The sequence below is a fragment of the Gavia stellata genome, chromosome Z, assembly GCF_030936135.1.
Source record: "Gavia stellata isolate bGavSte3 chromosome Z, bGavSte3.hap2, whole genome shotgun sequence".
NCBI lineage: Eukaryota > Metazoa > Chordata > Aves > Gaviiformes > Gaviidae > Gavia > Gavia stellata.
In genome coordinates, this window is record NC_082637.1 from 29,171,291 (window position 1) to 29,193,695 (window position 22,405).

Consider the following 22,405-nt stretch of genomic DNA (forward strand, 5'->3'; position numbering starts at 1 on the left):
CCTGCACTTTGGCCACAACAACCCCATGCAATGCTACAGGCTTGGGGACGAGTGGCTGGAAAGCTGCCCTGCAGAAAAGGACCTGGGGGTGTTGATTGACAGCCGGCTGAAGATGAGCCAGCAGTGTGCCCAGGTGGCCAAGAAGGCCAATGGCATCCTGGCCTGTATCAGAAATAGTGTGGCCAGCAGGAGTAGGGAAGTGATCGTGCCTCTGTACTCGGCGCTGGTGAGGCCGCACCTCGAATACTGAGTTCTGTTTTGGGCCCCTCACTACAAGAAGGACATTGAGGTGCTGGAGCGTGTCCAGAGAAGGGCGACGAAGCTGGTGAGGGGTCTGGAGCACAAGTCTGATGAGGAGCGGCTGAGGGAACTGGGGTTGTTTGTTGCAGAAGAGGAGGCTGAGGGGAGACCTCATCGCTCTCTACAACTACCTGAAAGGGGGTTGCAGAGAGGTGGGTGCTGGTCTCTTCTCCCAAGTGACTAGTGACAGGACAAGAGGAAACGGCCTCAAGTTGCACCAGGGGAGATTCAGACTGGATATTAGGAAAAATGTCTTTACTGAAGAGAGTGGTGAAACACTGGAATAAGCTGCCCAGGGAAGTGGTGGAGTCACCATCACTGGAGGTGTTCAAGGAATGTGTGGACGAGGCATTGTGGGACATGGTTTAATGGGCATGGTGGTGTTGGGTTGATGGTTGGACTTGATGATCTTACAGGTCTTTTCCAACCTTAGTGATTCTGTGACTTGCTTGTCACAAATACTGGGTTGTGCAGTCCAGCCAGGCAGCTTAAGATGAGGTATAACTTACGATTCTTTGCATTAGAGAGTGTTTCATTTAATTTCTTTCCACAACCTCTGTGCTCCAACCTCCAGTTTTGAGCTTAGTTTGAGGCACTATAAATGAATTGCCCATAATCTGCTCACAGCCAGCAAGCGTGGGAGCTTCTGCAGAGTTGGGGACCCTCCTAGAGGAAAGCAGCTGCTGTACAAAATGATCAGAGCACAGCATTTCTTAACTCAGGAGTGACAAGCCAAAGGGAGTCTCCAAGATTAGGTATGGCTGACAGCAGGTAACTCGAATGCTAACAGCATCTCTCTAATTCAAGGTCTAGGCAGACTGTAAGTAGCTCCAGTACGGTCCTTACCAGGAGTCCCATGTGTTTCTGATTTAAAAGTACATCTTGACTACAGCAAGGAGTTCTCTTGAATCTCAGTGCAGTGTGCTTTATTCTGGAAGGATAGCACCAGTTTATTCACTACAGAAATACTCTCACATTATTTTTAACATATTCCTTGCCTTGACCCGATTGCCCCAATTACCATAGTTGGGTAACAGAGGTGACAGTGGAGTGTGTACAAGATACTGGGAGTATTCTCTGTAGAGCCAGTGAAGTCTGGGGTGAACACTGAAAGACGTACCTGATGTGGTCTAACATTGATTTGAATCATTATTTGCAAACGTCTGGTTAGATCTGGTTGTGTATCTGTTGTAAACATACAATTCATGTGTGTCTTTAAATACAGCTAATGGCAGCAATAACAATAAAAAGCCCCTACCTTGCTGGGAGAGAGGTGAAGAAGGCAATTCCAAGAAAACAAAAGGTACACAGATACTAAGATGCCTATCTTAAGCTTACCAAACACACAACACTTGAAATGAAATGTAATCCTTTTTGGCACCATACAGGACCTTCCTTTCTAGTTAGATGGCAAAACCCACCGCACTTGTAACTCCCACACTGTTCCAGTTGATAATCAAGTATCTCAGCTCCTTCAAATCCCCTACATAAATATTATTTGGTAGTGGTAGAGGTAGTCATTTATCCCTGAAAAACTACCTGATCATGTACTTAGATAATCACAAACCTGCTTGAGCAGTATAAATCCAGTTTACAGTAGTTCTGAGTAGTATGTGGGCACTGGCTTACAGTAACAAAAGTCAAATGTTAACAGAAGTGCCAGAGCAGTGATCTCTGATACTTTAAGTTCAATGAATACTAGAAGAACTGAGCAGTGTTGTACCCTTTTTCATCGCTAACCAATAACTGAGGATGCTGGGGCAGTAGAATGGAAATGGCTGTGAGCTCTCCGTGCCATAGTCTGTTTGTTAGCCGTTGTTGATGATGGACTACTGGGCTAGATGGACCATTCGATCTGATGGTCGGGCACTTGCATTCTTCACTCCTGCCTTCCAGCAGAAGATAAGAATCAAGCCCTTGGACTATTGCTTTCCAGCATGACAAGAATGGTACTTACTGCAATGATACCCAGCCAGCTGAGAAAGTAAATTTAAGAAGTCATTACTTACTAAACTTCTACAGGCTATGGGGTTAGCAGGAAAGAAACAGATTTAAACCCATTTGTTCAGTTTCAACTTTTCTTTCTGTGCTCGCAGCTTAGAAGGACTATTCTCAGTCTGCTGAAGTAGTACTTAAATCATCTACTTTTTTGGACTGGTGGAACACAAGAAATCAGAAAGAATTACTTTAATCTTGCCACTGATTTTTTTTTTTCCTGTGCACTCAACAAAATACAGGCTTGTTAAGGAACATACAGCATTTGATAGCACTATTTACAGAGAGCAGCTCACGTCGACAAAGTTGAGATTTTTCTGATAGACATATCTGCAATTTTGCCTAATCTAAGTTATTAGTTAAGCATATCAATTTAGTAAAGGCATAAGCCATTGTAGACATCTCAGGCATTCCAGTTTAGTAAAGATGCAATTCTTTGCAGAAGTCACCTTTCCACCCACCTTCTCTGTGGTGTTTTTTAAATATATTAAAAAGTTTGTATATTAAATCTCTACCCACTATCAATTCAAAATCAATTAACGCTTTTAGAATTTTTAATACAGGCATGGTTTTGTTCTATCATTGCTTAGAAGCTCTGTGGGACTAACTGCAAAAGTATAGGCAATATAAATCAGTATTTAAATTATATATTACATGTTTATTATGGGTGCAAATTTTTTTAAAATTTACATTTTATGAAAAATCAGAAGTATTTACAATTTTTGTAAGATAAACTTGTATGCTCTAATTTACAGTCTGACGTAGTAACAATTCATAAAAATTCAGATCCTTTAGAGTTGTGTTTACAAATCAATTTTCTTAGGAGGCAGCTACAAAGGATATTGCTGTATACACAAGCAAGAACCAGCTTGCTACATATGTTTTTTTTTATGAGATAGCTACATGTACTTTTTACATTGTTTTTGAATTTCTTTACAAAAAGTCTATATAAACTTGTATGGCTTCAAAATTGTAACCTGCACCCAATGCAAATGTATGTATAATCACCTGAATGAAAGCTAGTTTAAAAGTGCTGAAACATAACTACTTCATTTAACTTAGAAATGAAATACTTGATTAAAAATAGCAATACAGTTTTGGGTTTTCATTAATAAAATAGTCATGTTAAACACAGTTTGATTGCAAAGCAGATTACAATTAAGACTCCAGTAAAAAGACTGTACCATTTTATGAGCTAGAAATTTACCATTCAATAAGATTAGAAAATTAAGAGCCAAATATACTCTTCCAATCAAATCTACAGTACAGTATGTGCTTAGTGCTAACAATGGAACTCTCATCTGCAAGAGTGTGTAGTTTACATTAGAGTTTATGTAGCCTCTACAAAGCTTAGTTTATTGTAAAGCTTCAGCAGTCCAATTAATTACTGGTTTTGCATGAATTAGTTCAAGCACATTTTATTGTTTTAATAGAGGATTTGAAATAGATATTCAAAATGGTCATATGAAATTTCCACGTTTAGGTTATTGAATTATTTTGCCCCAATACTTTTGATTTCGGCATTAAAAAAAAATATTTGAGAATAGAAATACATAGAAGATTTTCTAAATTAGTGACTTACTTTAAAAAATGTTATTAATGGGTCACTTCCCTGTGCTTAGACTGTGGCAAGCAGATTAGATGACAATACAAATGTTAAAATTGGTGGTTATAGAAAAAATTTAAACTAATACAAATGGCAGTACTTGTCATCCTGCTGCCAGAAAATATGCTTCTAAAATGCTATTCCTCCCAAAGTACTATGTTATACATTCATGTCACATAACCCCAAAAGCACTCAAAGTCCAAAGACTTGCAGTCTAAGTGAAGGAAAATGCTGTATGCTTTTAAAAGTTTGCTTATGCCATCTTCGGTAATTTTTCAAGATTCTCATCTTTGGTGACATTAAAGTTACCATCTCAAAGTTTCAAAGTCCTGGATGATGCATCTCCCTTTACTACAGCCGCATTTATTGCAATTACCCCATGAGGAAGTAATCCAGTATTTTAAACCTCTTAAAACAATCTCCAGTTTTTGCAAATCTGCCTTCTAAACAAATCCCAGTCAAAGGAATTTTTATCAAGTTGTGTGTATTATACAAACACCGTGCTTTCTTGATGAAGAGCCAAACTTTGAAAAAGGAAGTGAGGCACGTGAATAACAAATTGGATAGGCACAGGCTTTTTTCAAAGGCACAAATGTTATACAATTCATATAAAAATAAATTAAATCTACAGCATTAATTCAAACAATCACAACGCCCATAAAATTTACTACTGCAGAAGTAAATCTCTGCTGTCTTTTGCAATTTTGTAACACATTGCACTTAGGAAAAAAACCCCTATATAAAACAACTTACATGTTAATAACATATGATACATGGGCATCAAGTTACATTTCTTTTATACAGCTCTAACTCAGCTGGTTTTGTGGCATGAGTGGATAGAAGATCTACATGAGACTTTGCCTCTGCTTTCCTTAAAAACTGGCAACTAAATATCTGAAAAATGAGTATTACTTATGGAAAGCTCAAGTATTTCTTGCTCTCTTACATTTTTAGGTTTAATGTTTACAGTATAACGTACAATTTCATAACTTTCATTACAACCATGGGTTACTATTTTGAGTTCATCTATACAAAGTTACTACGATCTCAACCAATTTTCCCAAATATTGCAGTTGATCATTTACAGACAGTGTTGAAGTTAACTTCAGTGCTATTATAAAGTAATAAAAAGTTTGCAAAATGACTTTTAAAAGTGCATTTTCTGTTCTGTAGTTCAGCCTCAAAGAAGGTCAACATTTTGAAAAAATTAATGCATGTTAAAATAGTGTTTGAAAAATAGAGAGGGCAGAGTGAGCTTCTTGCACTCCTTTGATCCAATGACTTTCACAGGTACATCAGCAGTCTGCCATATACCGTCCTGAAAAATAAAGGTAGGTTTTTTGCCATCAGTAGATAAAACAGATTTTGTCAGTATTTTCCTGGGAGCAGTTTTGAGTAACTATGGAAAAAAAAAAAAAGCCTGTGAAACAGCTTTCAGCCATGTTTTAATGAAGAGTAACCATTTATGTATCACTTACTTAACAGTTTCATATTTTATAATTTATAGAATATATAATACTAATTTGAATATAGAAGCACGTCAGTGTCTTACCAGTGGCAAATCTCTTCTTAAGGAGGGAAAGCCGATAGCCAGTGCCTACGAGCTCTACATCTACTCCTGAAAGGGTGCTTCCTTCACTAATGAATTGCACTGCAAGTGTTGCTGGTTTACTGGGTCCTTCTGAAAGTTCAAATTTTGCCCTGAGGGATCCAGAACCTATAAAAATAACAAAACTGAAAAGCTGGTTGTTTTTCAAGAACAAGATAATCTCCCAAAATTTTTAGTAGTAAGAAGTGAAACTAACATGGTGACCTTTGAGATCTATTCCTAGCAGCAGTCCTACAGTCTTCAAGAGAGATGAGAGTAGAAGTCTGTTTTTTCCAATACTCTAAGACAATGACTAGTGAATAATTTAAAGGTAAACGGTATGCATTTCTGCAAGATTATATAGAATGTGTGTATCAGATAGCCTGGTGACCTCTTATTACTTGAAATATCTGATTGGTCCCTATAAACATCATTTATGCTTTGTGGTCTGTAAGTACTTAATACTACCTATCTCGTACGTAGTACTTTTCATTAGCAGATTTGAAAGTACGTCAGAATATTTAAATGCTGTCATGATCTGTCTGGATGAATGTATGTGAACAAAACCATTGTGAGAAATGCAGCTATACAGTAATTTACCCAGAGGAAATAAATTCTTATTTTTCTCACGAAGACAAGGTCTGATTAAATACTTTTCCCCACAAATTTCTGTTGCTTTCTAAGAGACAGTGGAGAAGTGTCATCACTTCGATGCTATTATAAAGCAGTGAGTTCAAAATTATTTTAAGTACATTTCTGTAGTCAATGCAAGGCATTTAAAAAACCCCACAGCATTGTTACTAGTCTCTTTTTCTAGTTCTTAAACAAGTCTTTTCTTGTTCTTGCAAAATATGCCGGGAAAAATTAGATTTAAATAATTAACAACGGAATAATGAAAGCCAAGTATTTTCACTTCTTTAAAACCACTTGCTATTCCTAGTCAATAGGAGCTGCTAAATGACGAGGACAGTGACTGAAATGTTACTGGGGTAAAAGCGGGAATTAATGAATGAAATTGTTCTATGCAATGGCTTGTTCTTGATAAATTTGGCTTAAGGTCCATTTCGTTTCTTCAGTAGGTCTGTCATAGTTTGAGTAAATTGGAACTTTTTTCCACTCTAAGTATGGAAACGCAGTATTCAAGTGCTTTGAAAGGTTGTTCTGTGTTTTATCTCTGTCTGCAATTGACAGCTCACATAATGTGTTGGACCATAAAAAAACCCCAAAACATTTTACCACCCTGTACACCAGAATAAAAAAGACTTCAAGACATTTGTCCTAATATTAACAGTGTTTGTGCAACTTCTCCCTTTGTTTCTGTAAGACCAGCATAGTATTACTTCCTCTTAAACACTGAATTGTGAGTACTATGTATTTATACTCAAAGAAAAGGGGAAAAAAGATGGTGGGAAAAGAAGGGAATATAGCAGAAGCAGTGGGATACGTGCAAGTCTGCTGAACACACACGAGACTCAATCCGCATCACTGGCAGTCCATTTTATGCTGCTCTGCAGGTGTACAGTAGCTCTTCATCTGTCTGCGTTTGTGTTTTAGTATCATTTTTTCTTTCAAAAGAAGCTCCACAGCTTGGAAAAGGGGAAAAAAAATGAAAAGAGGGCTATCCCTACGTAATCGTAATGGGAGACAGATGACAATGAACTGTGAGGTCAGTGAATGACCAGACTACAGCAACAACCTCTGTCAGGTAAAGTTACCTCTGATTTTGTTTGAATGATGATCACAACTTTGCAAGCCTTTGCAGGAATAGAAAAGGTCTTTCCTTTCCAGGCTTGTGGTTTGTATATGACACCAGTCATATTTACAAGGAAATCTGCGCTTTAAGAATTTTAGTGAAGGGCATTATGAACAGAGCTAAAGGCCTTTCCCTTAGACCACAAGTTCATTTCTCCACAGAGGCTTTGAGGATGAGATACCTCCCTTTGGCGCCCGTTTTTCTGCTTCAGAAAAATATTGCACCTGCAGAGGCTGCAAGGGCTGCAACATCAACTGGGCCTCAGGAAGGGGCAGCTGGGCAGAGGACAACTATTGGTACCTTGCAAAACGCTATATAAATTACCACTCTGAGCAGATGTGCACAGGTTTTTTTTTTTTCCTGGAGTTGTATATGGTCAAAACTAAGACCTTCAAAACATGGTCAAGAATCATCTACTGTTGAGTCTATCTCAGCACAGGACTTTTGGATCTTCTGCCCCCCCCCCCAGTTCTTCCAGTTAACTCTAATTTATTTCAGTTGTCAGTGTCTCAAAAGACACAGATATTAAACATATTTTCCTTTGAATAACTGCTCATTTCCAAACAGCATTGATGCAATAATTTCTTACCCAGTCTAAACTCTATTTTAGAGCTAATAACTGCTTTCAGGGGCTTCACTATTTTACTTTTGTAGCTAAATAATAGCTAAATAATAATAGCTAAATAATATAGCTTTATATTTTGGCATCTCAACGTTACTGGAATCTCTCAGGAGGAAATTAATTGAGAAGGTGAATAGGTAAACAGGATACAGCATGAGAAGATGTGTAAATGGGCATGGGGTCGTAGAGGCTAAAATGATCACCTTTTTACTGTTACAGTTTTTCAGTACTAGAAAACAAAAGAGTGCAACTTGCCTCCATTCTCAGACTTCTCTGAAATGCTAGATATTTTCCAATATGCTTTCATCTGGTCTGCATTCCTGTAAGAGAACAGTAGGTTAGTTATAAGCACCAGTTTTAGCATAGTATTGCCCTAGATTTACACTGGTATGTTACAGACATCTCTAAACAGAGGTTTATTAAAACACTTGATCATTTTAAGGTAAGTTTGTGTAAGACTATACAAAGCAAACAGGAAAAGAGAAGGGTGTGTCTGCCTTGCCCTAGAGTGGCAGAGCTCAGAAGTATGCACCATCTTTTTATACAGCTAACACTGCCTGTGCCCCAGCTCTGGTTCCATACCTCAAAACCCTCTGTAGTCTCAAAGGGTAAGGACAGGCCAAATGCCCTGGAAGTGGTTTGAAAGCTTTTGTGAGCATAAAGCAGTCTTTATGCTTCATCACGATGGTATGAGGGGGAGCAACGTTGATTGCGCTCCCCTATGTGAGACTCCTGGCAGCATGAATTTTATTCCACTTCTATTCTAGTAAAATTAGTGGGCGTAAGTGACACAGGGTTTAAGCTAACTTCTGATGCTGTAAAGGGGCAGAAAAGGGCACCAAGCACTGGAGTCTCAGCTGACAGGGCATTTCAACTCTGGGAGCAACTCTGCAGCAGTTCCACCAACGGAAGCCAACAACTTAAAGCTGTGAGCAGCAGGAAGTGCTGATTGATAGGTTTGAAATGGCTTCTGGCATTTGTGTAGCAGGAGTGAAACGCTTACACAAGAAGCATAGATGGTAGCAGTCACTTGCAGGAGGTCAATTTATGAAACATTTATTTTTAAAAAACCAAAAACCCACCACACCAATCCACTAGACCAAACAGTTAGCACAACACAAATACTAGAGCTGCCTGGGACATGACTATATATTTTTTTTTTTGGTCAGCTTTCCAGGCTCAAAATTCTGGCTTTGGGTAGTTGCCTATGTGAAAGAGAGAGAATCTAGGCTCAAGTCCCTTAATCTGATGAATTTGTAATGAAACTGCCACTAAGATTTGAGTCTTAGCTAACACTGGGTGTGTTCTGGGTGGGTGTTCCTGCTGTCACTCAGGCTTCATTACAGCGGGGTTTGTGGAAGAAGCCTGGGCCTGGAGTTGTGCTTCACCAGACGTTCTGGTCACATTGTTCAGGTAGGATACTGAACCCGCCCTTGCTCAGAATAAGCTTAAGGTGACTTGGTTAGAAGTCTTGCTCCCTTGAAATACCAAGTCAAGAAAGATTCGGTCTTGCTAGGCTTTTTTCCACTGAAAATGGTCTTGTATTACTACTTTGTCCAATTAACGCATTTAAATGTATTGCCTCCAGAAACATCAGAACCTATCTAATAAATGCATCAGGTTTATTTATCTTCTGAACCTTGCTTTATAAGGTAAACTGATCTGTAAGTAACAAGGTTAACAAAGCCTGACTTCCTTCAACTTGGTGTTCTTTTCCTGCTTCACATTAAAAAGACCCTCTTGGAAATAAACAGTCCAGGAATTATGTTACAGCTGGGCAAGTACCTACGTGCTGCCAAACCACAGGCGCAGCCATTGAATTCTGCTCACCTGCTGCTCCAGGGATGTACTGCTCTGCCTAGTCCCACCACCCTCTTCTTTTTTTCACAAACTTGTAGAAACATAATTACCCGAGATCTGTGTCTCACTTTCAAGTGCTACTGTAAATGCAGGCTTAGAAGATGGTGGCAGGTAGCTGCTAGTCAGATAATAGTCTGCATGACGCTTGAAGTGAGAGACAACACTACCTGGCTTATGAAGAGCTCCTCAGTTACTGAGGTTTGTTTTAAAACCATTTCAATTAGAAGCTAATTTTAAGCTAGAAGAATCAAGAAATGTTTTTAAGAACTGCATTTCTTCTACTCGCTCTATATAATGCATATATATGGATATATTTATACCCACACGCAAAATGTTTTTTAACTCATTAAGAGGTTTTCGTTTCAAATTACTGTATTAAAAATGTCTATTCTGTCTACTGGCCAAAAGAAAGCAAATATTGGAAATTTCCTGAAGGTTTGTATTGTTACACAGCTGGAATGGGTGCATATTGTCTCAGTTTATGTGAATTGGCTGCACATGATCTGTTTCAGACCAGAAAATGTCCTAAACATCTAATACTACGCATTTTGTCAAGACAAAAAAAATTAGCTGTTTCTTCCACTGAAATTTTTCAGACTGTCAATGACACTAATGAATACTCGACATGAATCTGAAATAATAAAAAGTATTACCATTTTGCAGGTGGAAGTGATTGCATGTTTGTTACTCCTCCATCTACTGGTACCACAACCTGGACATTAGATAGCATACTAGGCACATTCATAGACTCTGGATTGTACTTATAATCCACTCTCACATCAGTAGTGCTAGCATTACATTTCCAGTAAGTTGCAAGATTCAAGGGAGTGGACCGGATGCCATTTGAAGATACCTGTAAAAGAATAAGCCATTGAAAGCAGCTCAATTAAGATATTCCCCTTTTGGGCAGAATTAGGGAATGATGGTAACGAACATAACTCTAAATCCTGACAAAAGGTAAGAGAACAATTGACCTCTGAGTCCTTAATCACAGAATTCTGAAGACTGTTGCAGCCTAAAATAATTTCTGTTCTTTTAAACTAAAATCATTAAAGAAAAGGTTTGAACTGCCTCTGGCCCACAAGGCTTCTTCCTGTTCTGGCTTCTGTAAGTCAAAACAGTTTTGTTCTAGTCTTGTGTTCTGCCTCAGACAAGAAGCATGCATGCTTGTGGCAAAATGACTACCTCCTTAGCAGTAGTGTCCATACCAATTCAGCTGCCCAAGCACCCAGCAGCAGAGGGCAATACCTGTCATTATGGGACAGACAGCCAGCAAAACAATTCTTACCTATTCAAAGCGTTATCTTCCTGCTGCAGGAGGGCTGGATGCTGCCACTTCTGCAGCTGAGCTTATGCTACTGCCCTGCTGCATCTCTACCACCTTCCTAGTCTACTTGAGGAATCTTCTACGTCCTGGTGCCCTCTTCTTGACTTTCCTTGGCAGCCCAGAACCTTTTCTATCTGCCAGGGCTTCTGCATGCCAATGCCTCATTTTTCCCTGACAGTAAAGGTCATAAATAGATAAAATTCTTCCACAGTACTCATTTCTGCAATGCAAAGAAACGTTTTGTTCCTTCCATCTTTCTCAGGAATTCTGTGTAGCTAACATGCTTTTTATAGATTCAGTATGCCAAGATTTTAAACTATATTGGTAAAATGTGGAAACTACAATGGTATTAATAGCTGGACTGACAGGTTCTTTTGTTTTTTGATGTAGACAGTTGTCTCAGGTGTTCAACCATTTCAATGCAGGTCTAGCAAATCTCTGTTCTGCCTTTGAGGTGAGTCTGTCTGTCTTGAATTTTCATGAAGATTTTTTTATGGACAGCCAGAACATCTGTTCACAGATTCACAGAATGGTTGAGGTTGCAAGGGACCTCCAGAGGTCATTTGGTCCAACTCCCCTGCTCAAGGAGGGCCACCTTGAGCCAGCTACCCAGGACCATGTCCAGATGGCTTTTGAGTATCTCCAAGGATGGAGACTCCACCATGCCTCTGGGCAACCTGTTCCATTGTTCAGTCACCCTCGCAGGAAAAAAGTGTTTCCTGATGTTCAGAGGCAACTTCCTGTGTTTCAGTTTGTGCCCATTGCCTCTGGTCCTGTCAGTGGGCACCACTGGAAAGTGCCTGGCCCCGTCCTCTTTACGACCTCCCTTCGGGTATTTGTATACATTGGTAAGATGTCCTCTGCGCCTTCCCTTCTCCAGGCTGAACAGTCCCAGCTCTCAGCATTTTCTCATGGGGGAGATGCTCCAGACCCTTCATCATCTTTGTGGGCCTTTACTGGACTCTCTCCAGTATGTCCATGTTTCTCTTGCAGTGGACAACCCAGAACTGGACACAGTACTCCAGGTGTGGCCTCACCAGTGCTGAGTAGAGGGGAAAGATCACCTCCCTTGAGCTACTAGCAATACTTTGCCTAATGCAGCCCAGGAGACCATTTGCTGCCTTTGCAGCAAGGGCACATTGTTGGCTCATGTTCAACACAGCGTCCCCGTGTTGGACACGGGGGGACCTCCGGGTCCTTTTCTGCCAAGCTGTTTTCCAGCTGGGTGGCTCCCAGCATGTATCAGTGCATGGGGTTGTTCCTCCCCAGGTGCACTTCCCTTTGTTGAACTTCACGAGGCTCCTGTCAGCCCATTTCTCCAGTCTGTCGAGGTACCTCTGGAGGACAGAATGACCCTCTGGTGGATCCAGAGGGTCCTCCCAGTTTGCTGTCATCAGTGAACTTGCTGAGAGTACACTCTGCCCCACCATCCAGATCATTAATGAAGATGTTAAACATGACTGTAAACTCAGTATTGACCCCTGGGGTATACTGCTAGTTACTGGCCTCCAACTAGACTTCATACCACTGACCATCACCTTCTGGGCCTGGCTGTTTGGTCAGTTTTCAGTCCACCTCAGTGTCTGCTCATCCAGCCTGTACTTCACCAGCTTCTCTATGAGGATGCTATTGGAGACATTTCAAAAGCCTTCCTGAAGTCTAAGTAGACAATATCCACTGCTCTCCCCTCATCCACCAGGCCAGTCATTTCATCACAGAAGTTCATCAATTTGGTCAAGTATGACTTTCCCTTGGTAAATCCATGCTGACTACTCCACATGACCTTCTTGTCTTTTTCGTGCCTGTAAATGGTTTCCAGGATGAGATGTTCCATTATACTGTGAGACATGAGAACATACGACGTTCTCCTATATTACAATTCATCACCTACAGCATCCAAAGCTTAAGCAATTACAAAATCAAAGACAGTACAACTACAAACTCAAACCCCCACCAAAACCCCTAAATTCAAGCAAAATTTGGCTTTGCTAAGAAATATCTAAAGAAGCAGTGTCTGAAGCTTGCACACGTGAACTGGAGTGAAGTGTGTGCAAGCTGAAACAGGTCATGAATTGAAGGGAATGACATGAAGCATAGTAAGAATGCACTAAGCCTGGGCAGAGCCTATGCACTGTAAACAATAACATACGCAGAATTGGTGTAGATGAGGGATGACAGTTCATCTACATGCTAGCAGGCAAAGAACAATTCCTTTAATTTCTGTATAGATATCAAATCTGCCAGAGTTCCTTAAAAATATCCATAGGGAAAAAAGTATTTACCTGATACTTTAAAACATCCACATTGTAATAGGATGCAGATGGATTCTGCTCTGATAATTTCTTGAGGTAGACAGTTACAGCTTGCATGTTCATCCAAAAATCCTTAGTACTGGAGTCACTTTGTGACTGATCACTAGAAAGAAAAAGAAAGGTAGAAGTCAGAAGGCAACACTGATTTTTATTATTTTGGATGTCTAAAAATTAAGATTAGATCTTCCCCCTTCACTATTTCAAGCAAGAATTTGCTCTACTGCTACACATAATTTTTCCTTCCTAAATATTAAAACAAATAACTGCTTGTTGCATCTGCTAAAAATTCTCCTTCCAGGCTGTGGAGCAGTGAGTATCCTCAACTGATGAGCTCCATCACAAGTTGGAGTTAATGCTGAATTTGTATTTTACATTTAATAAAACACTATTTTAATGCAATTACGTGCTGTTGAGGGTGTGTGGGAGGTGGGGATGAAAGTGGTATTTGAAAATGAACATTATCTAATTTGGAATAAATCCTAAAATCATAATTAGCTTTGGTTACGACATAGCTTTGCTAATGCACTGAATTAAGATTGGAGTGTGTTAACTGTATTTTCATATAATTAAGACTGGCGCCGTATGTGTTACTGTATTTTAATATATTTGTAAAGAGTGTAAGCTTTCAAAATATTTTCAATTAAAAGTGATTTTCAAATTATTATAAACAAATGTTTCTCAGATACTTACAGCTGCAATTCAATCTTAGTAACAATTTATTGTATCACTTCTATATGTAGGTAAGAGTGCACATGACTGCAGAAGCAAAATCCTGTTTAGGAGCTACTGGAGCATGGTCTTCTGCAGATCAAGAATATTTTCAGCTCTGGCTGCCTCAGGTTTATTTTGAATAAGGATGAAGCTTTTAAGAAAACTGATTCAGAACCAAAATTCAAATCACTTAATGTCTGTGGATACAGTGAGGAACTGCATACACTCCTAAGGAGGAGTGCAGAGTGTGCCTGCAGAGTGAAAGCTGACAAGGAGAACCTGAACACAGTAAATGGGACCGCAGTGGGTTGAATGTCCTAGAACAGTGACTTGCGTACCAGCAGCCTCTCTCCAATTTACTTAGAGTTTGGTTCTTAAGGCACTGTTGTGATTAATGAAATTTCCATTTTCAGTAAAATACATAGATAAACACTTACTTACCACTAAAGAGGCCTTCCACAATTTAAATAAATGAAACCAGTAGTAAAATCTTTCTGCTGCTCCACAACCAAGTGCAATTCAAATCAGAAATTCTGATATCACCACAAATATCACTCTCATTAAAAACTTTAATCTCTATAGGTACCAAGCAAATGATACCCTTTGCAGCATATGATGAGAAGTCAAATTATTACCATATGGGTTTAACTTCATAAATATCCATTACATGCATCCTTTCTAATAAGAGATGAAGTGTCACAGCACTCATACAAGAGTACCGGACATTTCCACTTTTTTGCAAAATACATTTTTTCAGTATAATTCACGCTGTCAGATACAGCTCTGCTAACATTTCAGTTATAAACTGTCATGTCAAAAAAAGATTAATTTTTTATAAATCGTTCATTACATTAAATATGAATGATCAAAATGAAATTAAATACAAAAGAATGAATGCATATGGTTTGATTCTTTATTTCAGTAATTTAAAAAATGTAGCATCTAAAAGCATTTAACTAATTTTCAAATAATTTCTCCAATAAATGAAAAAGAAACTACTCAGCTGAAATATCTCTGCTAAATATTTACAGCTTTTATAATTGTTTTTTTTTTTTAAAGATCTCCAAGTGCTGTGATTTCAACAATTATCCTACTCAGTCAACAGCCTTTTTTCTTAAGAATTCTCCCAAATATGCTGCTACACACCTGAGAGATACAGTTATGTAATGGATCTGATCTACTCTGGAAATAATACAGCTTAAAAATACACTAGTAAGTGACAAGTGAGATTAGGTGGAGCTCATACTCCTTGTTTTCCATTTCAGGCTACTGTTTCATCATTTAATCTTACCATTGTTACTACTGTATAGAGAAATCATTTATAAAATGCATGTAAAAACACAACTACATTTACGAACTATTTTTTATGACTCCTGTTATACTCAGCAGTCCAGTAATTACTGAGATTTTTAACAGTGGCAGTGGAGAGAACTGACCTGAACAAGATTAATTCAAGAAATTATGTATAAGCAAATCAATGAGACTGTAGAGAATTCTGATTTACATATACAACAACTCACATTTTACAAATCATGTAGTTTACTATTATATTAAAAAAAATACAAAACCTGTATACAAGTTGTGCATTTGGAAGAATCTGCTCTAGTTTGCTTGTGTTTTTTACCCTGAAGCAAAGCACTGCTGGAGATGGGTTGCTGGTGAAGACTTTAATAATCCCGCTTGGGAATGATACTGTCATGTCACCAGTAATCTTCACAATACATCTAGAAGAGAATGAAAACGTCAGTTTCATTGCAACTCATTAATCGCTTATTTTTAATGCTAATTTTAAAGCAATCACTGTACTTTCACAATCCGATGAACTGAATTAAAAACAGAAAATCAATTTCAAATGAGGCTAATGTGGCAATATGACAATATGCTATTGCTTTCAACTTGGAAGTCAGATGAAGTAAGTAAAGAAAATGTTTAGCTGGTTAAGCATACAGTAGTCTTGGTGGATTATTCTTCAGGCTTTGAAAACATGGCACAACTATGCTTAGGCAAGGCCTAAGTAGCATAGCAATGGATATGACAGAAGGAATGAGGTGCTTTTAGCTGCTCAAACTTACACGTAGCACCTACCTGACTATGATAAAAACCCTTCTCATTTTCAGTGTTCTCACTGAACACGTTTTTGTAAAGCAGACCTATATGAACTCCTAGCGGGATGCAGGCCAATACAGAGCAATAAGCCACTGTTGTCACTTAGACCAGGGAAAAAAACCCCTTTGAATCCCCCTTCTAATGCATATACATTTTCCCCCAAAACATTAAAAGTAAAACCAGTGTGTTTTCTTATTGTAACTTATTACATTCAAAACAATTCACTATTTAACTAACTTTGTGGGATCTGCTCCTTTAAAGTAGGCGTTAACAGATTCAGTAAGGGCTACTGCAACAGGCAAGGTGTCCTGGTTTCCAAGGCTGACAGGGCTGGGACCACGTGAAACACCTAGAATACATACAGTGTATAGGTTTAATTTTCAAAAAGCTTAGCAATAGATTTCAGAATGATTGACTACATCTGTAATTTTCACAAGAGGTTACCACCATCAAGGTCACAGTAGCATCTGAAGTATTACTTGAAAAGTGTGTAGAAAAATATGAACATAGTACAGTACAATTGCACCATCAAAACACTGCTTAGCAGCCTAAGAAAACAGGACTATCAGTATGACATCATGTAAATGGACAGACACAGGAAATACATGAGACAGAGGAACACTGCATTAAAGTGGCTACTGATGAAAGTGAAGTCAGCAGATCCAAAGGGAATTAGGCACTGACCAGAATACTAAAAAAAAAGAATCCCTACTGTATGCTTATTGTATGGAAAAAAGTACAATAAAATGGTCATGGAAAGGCAAAGAATTCACTTACAGTGTGCATGAACTTAAATGCAAATACATTAATACTACCTCACATAAGTGAACTGTTGAACATTCTTTTAAGTATTTCAGCCAACAAAGATTACAATTCCCCAGCAGAAACTGTTAGAGAAGCCTTCACAGATGCCTATGCCAACACAACACAGTTCCAATGCATAGCTATAAAAATCAACTCAGACCTCGATACTAAGGTTTTTTGAAATGCGTGTGTACAATTGATGAAATTGGTTGTTGTGGGATTTTACTTTTCACCAATTTTCTATATGTGTACTGAATATAAAAGACAACAGTGGAAGTTCTGTCTTTTTATTAATGCAGCAGCATAGTGGAGAGCATCTTACTAGTTTTTGTATCATGGCTGAAATGGCTTCTATCACATAGTATTATCTATCACAAGGAGGCACAATCTTTCTCATTTCATCAGCAAAATGAGAAATTTTTCTTTCGTACCATAAAGTAGAAACAAAATGCTTCCATATAATATTGCTCATGGCAAACTAATCCTATTTACTGTAAAACAGTGGCTGTGCCTTCTGAGCTCCTTCAGAAGCAAAAAGAAAGTTGGGACCTTGTTCTTTCTAATATCTCATATTAGACCTTAAATTCAGAGATAAGTGGAAGAAGTAGTAACAACAAGAGAGTAAAAAAGACAGGAGTTGGTCTAACTCTGCTACCTCATACCTCACTGTCCATCACGATTACTTCCCTAAGGTAGTAAAATGTTCAGAATACTTCTCAGCACTATGAAAAAAATCTTAGTGCAACATTTAGGCCTCCTTAGATCGAAAGTGACACTCTAGTCACAAGTGTTCAAACCCAGAAATTCTTAGATTAACGAAATATTATGATGCTGGCTACAAAACACTGCTTTATTTATTTTTTTCAGTATGAACAGTAGGTTGTTTGTATTTATTCTTTCAGACAGTGCATGGGTCATGTTTCCAAAGTTTTCTTTCCCCCCTGAAAACTACCAACAAAAGCTGTGATTCTGAACAGTCTCAGAAATCCAGAAATCATGATTTCAAGAAGCAACTGTGCAATAAAACAATGAGTTAACAACCACCAGAAATTCTCTTTGGTGAAATACTGAACTCCAGAAGTATTCTCCACCAAAGCCAAAACATGCACTCAATGGGTGTGCCACTACGGTTGCCAGGGTGTTTTACTGTCTTTTCCCCCCAATTTACTAAGGAACAACTAACAATTGCAGAGCACATAGGAGGTGATTACCCTGTATTAATTACACCAGATTGTGTAAATTATTTTTGAATCTTTTACTTATAATGGCCTTGTGTATATTTTTATATTGATATTTGAAAATCATGCAGAGTAACGCAAATACATAAATGATATTCCTATTGGTAAAAGACAAATACTGATTTCTTGACTGGAGTGAAATTTATTAGGAATAGTAACACTGTTTTTACTTTTTTTTGAGAACACCAAAGCAAATATGTATCTGTATATACATTTCTCTGAGATGTGTTTGAGGGACTACCAGTGAGATAGCTTCTCTCTCATCTGCTCTGCCCCCACTGTTCGTCACCCTTTTGACTCATAAAAATCTACGCGTTCCACTAAAAACCAATAAATGCAAACAAACACAACTGCTTAACCTAAGTCTGGAAGTCATCATTTTGTTGCCTTGCTGCTGAAAATACAATGCAATGCAGCGATATCCAGCTTCAGGGCCTTCCACGCCTGCTGCGAGCTCTCAGAGGTATGGGACGTCACAGAGCTACACCAAGGCAGCCTTGCTGCATTTCAGGCTGCAGCCCAGCTCAAGGCTCCACTTCTAGCTGGCTTTGATGCCCTGCCATTTGCCTCAGCCCCGACCACCATTAACAGCCCCTGAGCTGTGCTGACGCAAGAGCTAGTGACATAACCATGCAAACAGTTGCATTGACACTCAAGGAGGTTGCCAAATTGCAGAATAAAAGACTGCATCATTGGTCACAAAAAGGGCAAATAACCAAACCCGATCAAATAGTTTTAGTTCGGTTTAGGAACAAAGATTCAGACCATTATAATATCAGCTAAACGGCTGTCATGAAAATAAAATTTAGTTTGAAAAAAATTACCTGTATTATGTGTATCTTCAAAGATTTGTATTATATATAAATATAGAAACATTTTAACCTACTTGTCTTATGAAAATAAGGACTGTCAAAGTAAAAATGTATTCACTTTACTGCAAAGAAAGTAGTAATGACAAACCGAATAAGCAACACCAAGTTTCAGCTGGGGGGGGGGGGGCGGGGGGGATGGCGCAGAATAGACAGATGATTACATTATATAAAAGCAGTTATATCAAGTTTTGGTGTTTTCAGCAACATAAAACTCCTTAAGTAGTTGAGCTTTCAATCTACTTGTATCTGCCAGATACCAGAAATAGCTGGAGAAACTTGTTTCAAAAGAAATACCATTTTATTAGGTGTAGTGTATTAGGATGAGTATTTAACTCGTAAATCTGCTTTGAGTACAATACCTGGTGGTGTCTCACAAAGCTTTTCAACTGTAGGAAGATTTCCAATCAAAAGAGCATCCTCTATTACATTTAAATGAAAAAAAAATTGCAAGAAAACAAAGTATTTCAAGCAAAAAGAAATGTTAAAAAATTAATATATATAAAAATACGTCACAAATTAAAACAAGGCTAAAGCATAAAAGAAATATTCAATTATGCATGCCTTAAAGTTTGCTTGGAAAAAGATAATTAGAGTCAACTCTACATTATTCAGAACAAATGGGGTAAGGGAAACAGTGGATTGTGCAAAAGTCAAAAGAATACAGACAGTAGTGCAGAGTATATTCTCATGTCCCAAAGTCATTCAGCCGTCTGCACTGTCCTTCCCAGTTCTCCAGGACTATTTAATTCACACAGTGCAGATGCAACTGGCCTTGTTTATTTTTGCTAGGCCAGTTTAATAACCATGTCAAACCACAGCGTCAGCACACACCTCCTTACCTCCTCCCTCACCTCAAAATTTCACTCTGTCACTGTCTCCAACAACACACCCACTCAGAGCTGGGGCTATTGATGTTGCTGCCACCAACTTTTGGTTCCTTGGCACCAGTGCTGAGGCCTGAGGATGTATGCCTGGATGACTTTGGCAACCAAAATATCAGTTACCTTTCTGTGATGCTTCTCAGCATTTGGGAAACTGGTGGACACTGAACCGTAGCAGCTAAGGCTGGGCAGACCTTACTAGCTTTGATCCTGCACAGGGTGGAAACAGTTGCACTGCTTTCAGTGCTGAACTCCCACTAGAAGTTGTGCAGATGCTCTCCTGAGCTGCTGAGCCTGGGCAAGGAATCCTTGGCATCAGTAACATTCACAGATAACTGCGTGTTAACTCAAGAATTAGATTTAACTTGGGACTAAAGTGGTAATAGTGTATAGGAATGAAATACTTCAATTCTGCTAAAGAAACAAGTTAAAATGTCTTTAAAAAAACCAACAAACAAAACCCCCATAATAAGTCTCTTTTTAATCTGTTATAACCAAATATCAAAACTGAGGGACTTTCCTTTAAAAATATAAGAAAACCTTCTGAAATTAGTGGCTTTTCATCTTCACCGTTTTTGTTTGGTTGTTTGAACACCTCTGTTTAGCTTATATGCTTCATTAACTTGACAAAAAAAATGTGATAGTTTCATTTTTTTTAGAAACTGCAATCGCAGGATCACAAACAAAATAAAGAGAACATAAAAGAACTCAATTTTGTGAACATTTATATTAATTCAAATTTATCAGTATCCCAAAATATTTCTGCAACTATACAATAACATCTTCTGAACGAATACATGATAACACGTTGTGCTTGATGAATGGATATACAAGCATACCAAGTAAGAATTAATGGAATATTAATTTTGAAAACTATTGCCCTAAAAAACATGCCATAATTGGATCTATTGTCTAATCTAATTAAATCCACTGTCCTGTCTCTCAGACTCATTTAGAAACAGGTATTGCAACGGATGCTTGAAGTCCCTAGACTGAACTCACATACAGAACAACTAACTCCAACAAATGGTTTTCCTAACATGTGGGAACTAGTGGCAGAATAATTCTATTTCTAAAATAAGTTAAAATTGTTACTTTAACTTACCAACTGTAGGTGTGTTTGCTGCACTGAGGGAAGCAGAAGAGGATATTGAGGAAATGCTCTCTGCACGTGCCAAGGGAGCTGCAGGAGGTGGACTTGAGTTAGAGGTCAAAGGAGGGCTGAATGGCCTAGGCTGAACAAAAGAGATTACAAGCGTATTACACAAAGTGGTCTTAAAGAGATGAAAAAAAAGACTGTAAATAGAAGAGTATTTCATTTCATGCCCCAAACAATTTCATAGTCTTTCTTAACACAGTTCTGTTAATGCTTTGTCTATCCTAGTTTTTAGCATAAAACGGAGAACCCACATTTTCAATTGGAATCAATTCCATAATTTCATAGATTATCATTATTAATTTTTTGCCTAGGTAGTTAAGTCTAATTTGTTTGATTAACTAGCAGTTTGTCAATAATTGTGCTATAACACAGTAGCAGAACCTAAGCCTTCAGCCCTGTGTGTGTGTGTGCAGCAAATGTGGATTTACAGAGCTAAAGGAGAGCTACTAACAAACTGGAAGTGAGTCCAGCAGAGGGCAACTAAAATAGTTGGGACTGGAGCACATGAGAGAGAGAAGAGAGGCTGAAGGACCTGGGTTTGTTCAGCCTGGAGAACAGAAGCCTAAGGAGGGATCTACTGGCAGACTTTTACTAGCTAAAAGGGGGTACAAAGAAGGCAGAGTCAGGCTCTTCTCAGAGATGCAAGAGCTACAGCAAAGGAAATTCCAGCTGAACTTAGGGAAAAAATTCCTTCTTGTAACCTTGTGGTTAAATCCTGCGACAGGTTGCCAAAAGAGATTCTATGATCTCCCTCTCTGAAGATTTTCAAAACTCAGCATGTCCCTGAGCAACCTGATGCAATTTTGAAGTTGGCCCTTCTTTGAGCAGGAAGTTGGCCTAGAGAACTGCAGAACTCCCTTCCAACCTAAATCTCTGGATGGTTTTAGGATTCACTTAACTGTTAAAGTATTAAACTAACTAATGATCATTTTGGGATTAACTATCTAAAAGGTCCTGGAACCCCTGAAGCATTTATTTTGGCTGGGTAACTGTGGGTTTTTTGTTTTTGTTTTGGGTGGGGTTTTTTTTTGTTTTTTTTGTTTTTTTTTTTTTAATTTGGTTCTACCACATTTGTTGCTGGGTATGTGGCTTTTATACAGACTGGGAATTGCAGGAGTTGATATATAATGAAGACAACGGACAATCTTCCACTTGTATCCAGATAATAGCCAATTTCTAAAACAACAGTATAAAATGTATGTAGCTTTGTGCAGAATCATACTTTATAGCAGAACAGCACCAGCTAAATTCTTCTCTTTGATTATGATGAC

At 38.4% G+C, this 22,405-nt stretch overlaps 1 protein-coding gene across 1 annotated transcript in view; it reads right to left on the reverse strand.

Annotated features, from left to right (window-relative positions):
- Nucleotides 1–3,035: 3,035 nt before the first annotated feature.
- FCHO2 (FCH and mu domain containing endocytic adaptor 2) overlaps nt 3,036–22,405 on the reverse strand; it is a 100,553-nt gene continuing 81,183 nt past the window's right edge. The window contains exons 19-26 of the mRNA XM_059834235.1: nt 21,081–21,210; nt 16,418–16,529; nt 15,643–15,798; nt 13,334–13,466; nt 10,378–10,577; nt 8,120–8,184; nt 5,454–5,618; nt 3,036–5,219 (exon numbers count right to left, since the gene is read on the reverse strand). Coding sequence (XP_059690218.1) covers nt 5,197–5,219; nt 5,454–5,618; nt 8,120–8,184; nt 10,378–10,577; nt 13,334–13,466; nt 15,643–15,798; nt 16,418–16,529; nt 21,081–21,210 — 984 coding nt within the window. The 3' untranslated portion in view covers nt 3,036–5,196. The remainder of the gene's footprint in view (nt 5,220–5,453; nt 5,619–8,119; nt 8,185–10,377; nt 10,578–13,333; nt 13,467–15,642; nt 15,799–16,417; nt 16,530–21,080; nt 21,211–22,405) is intronic.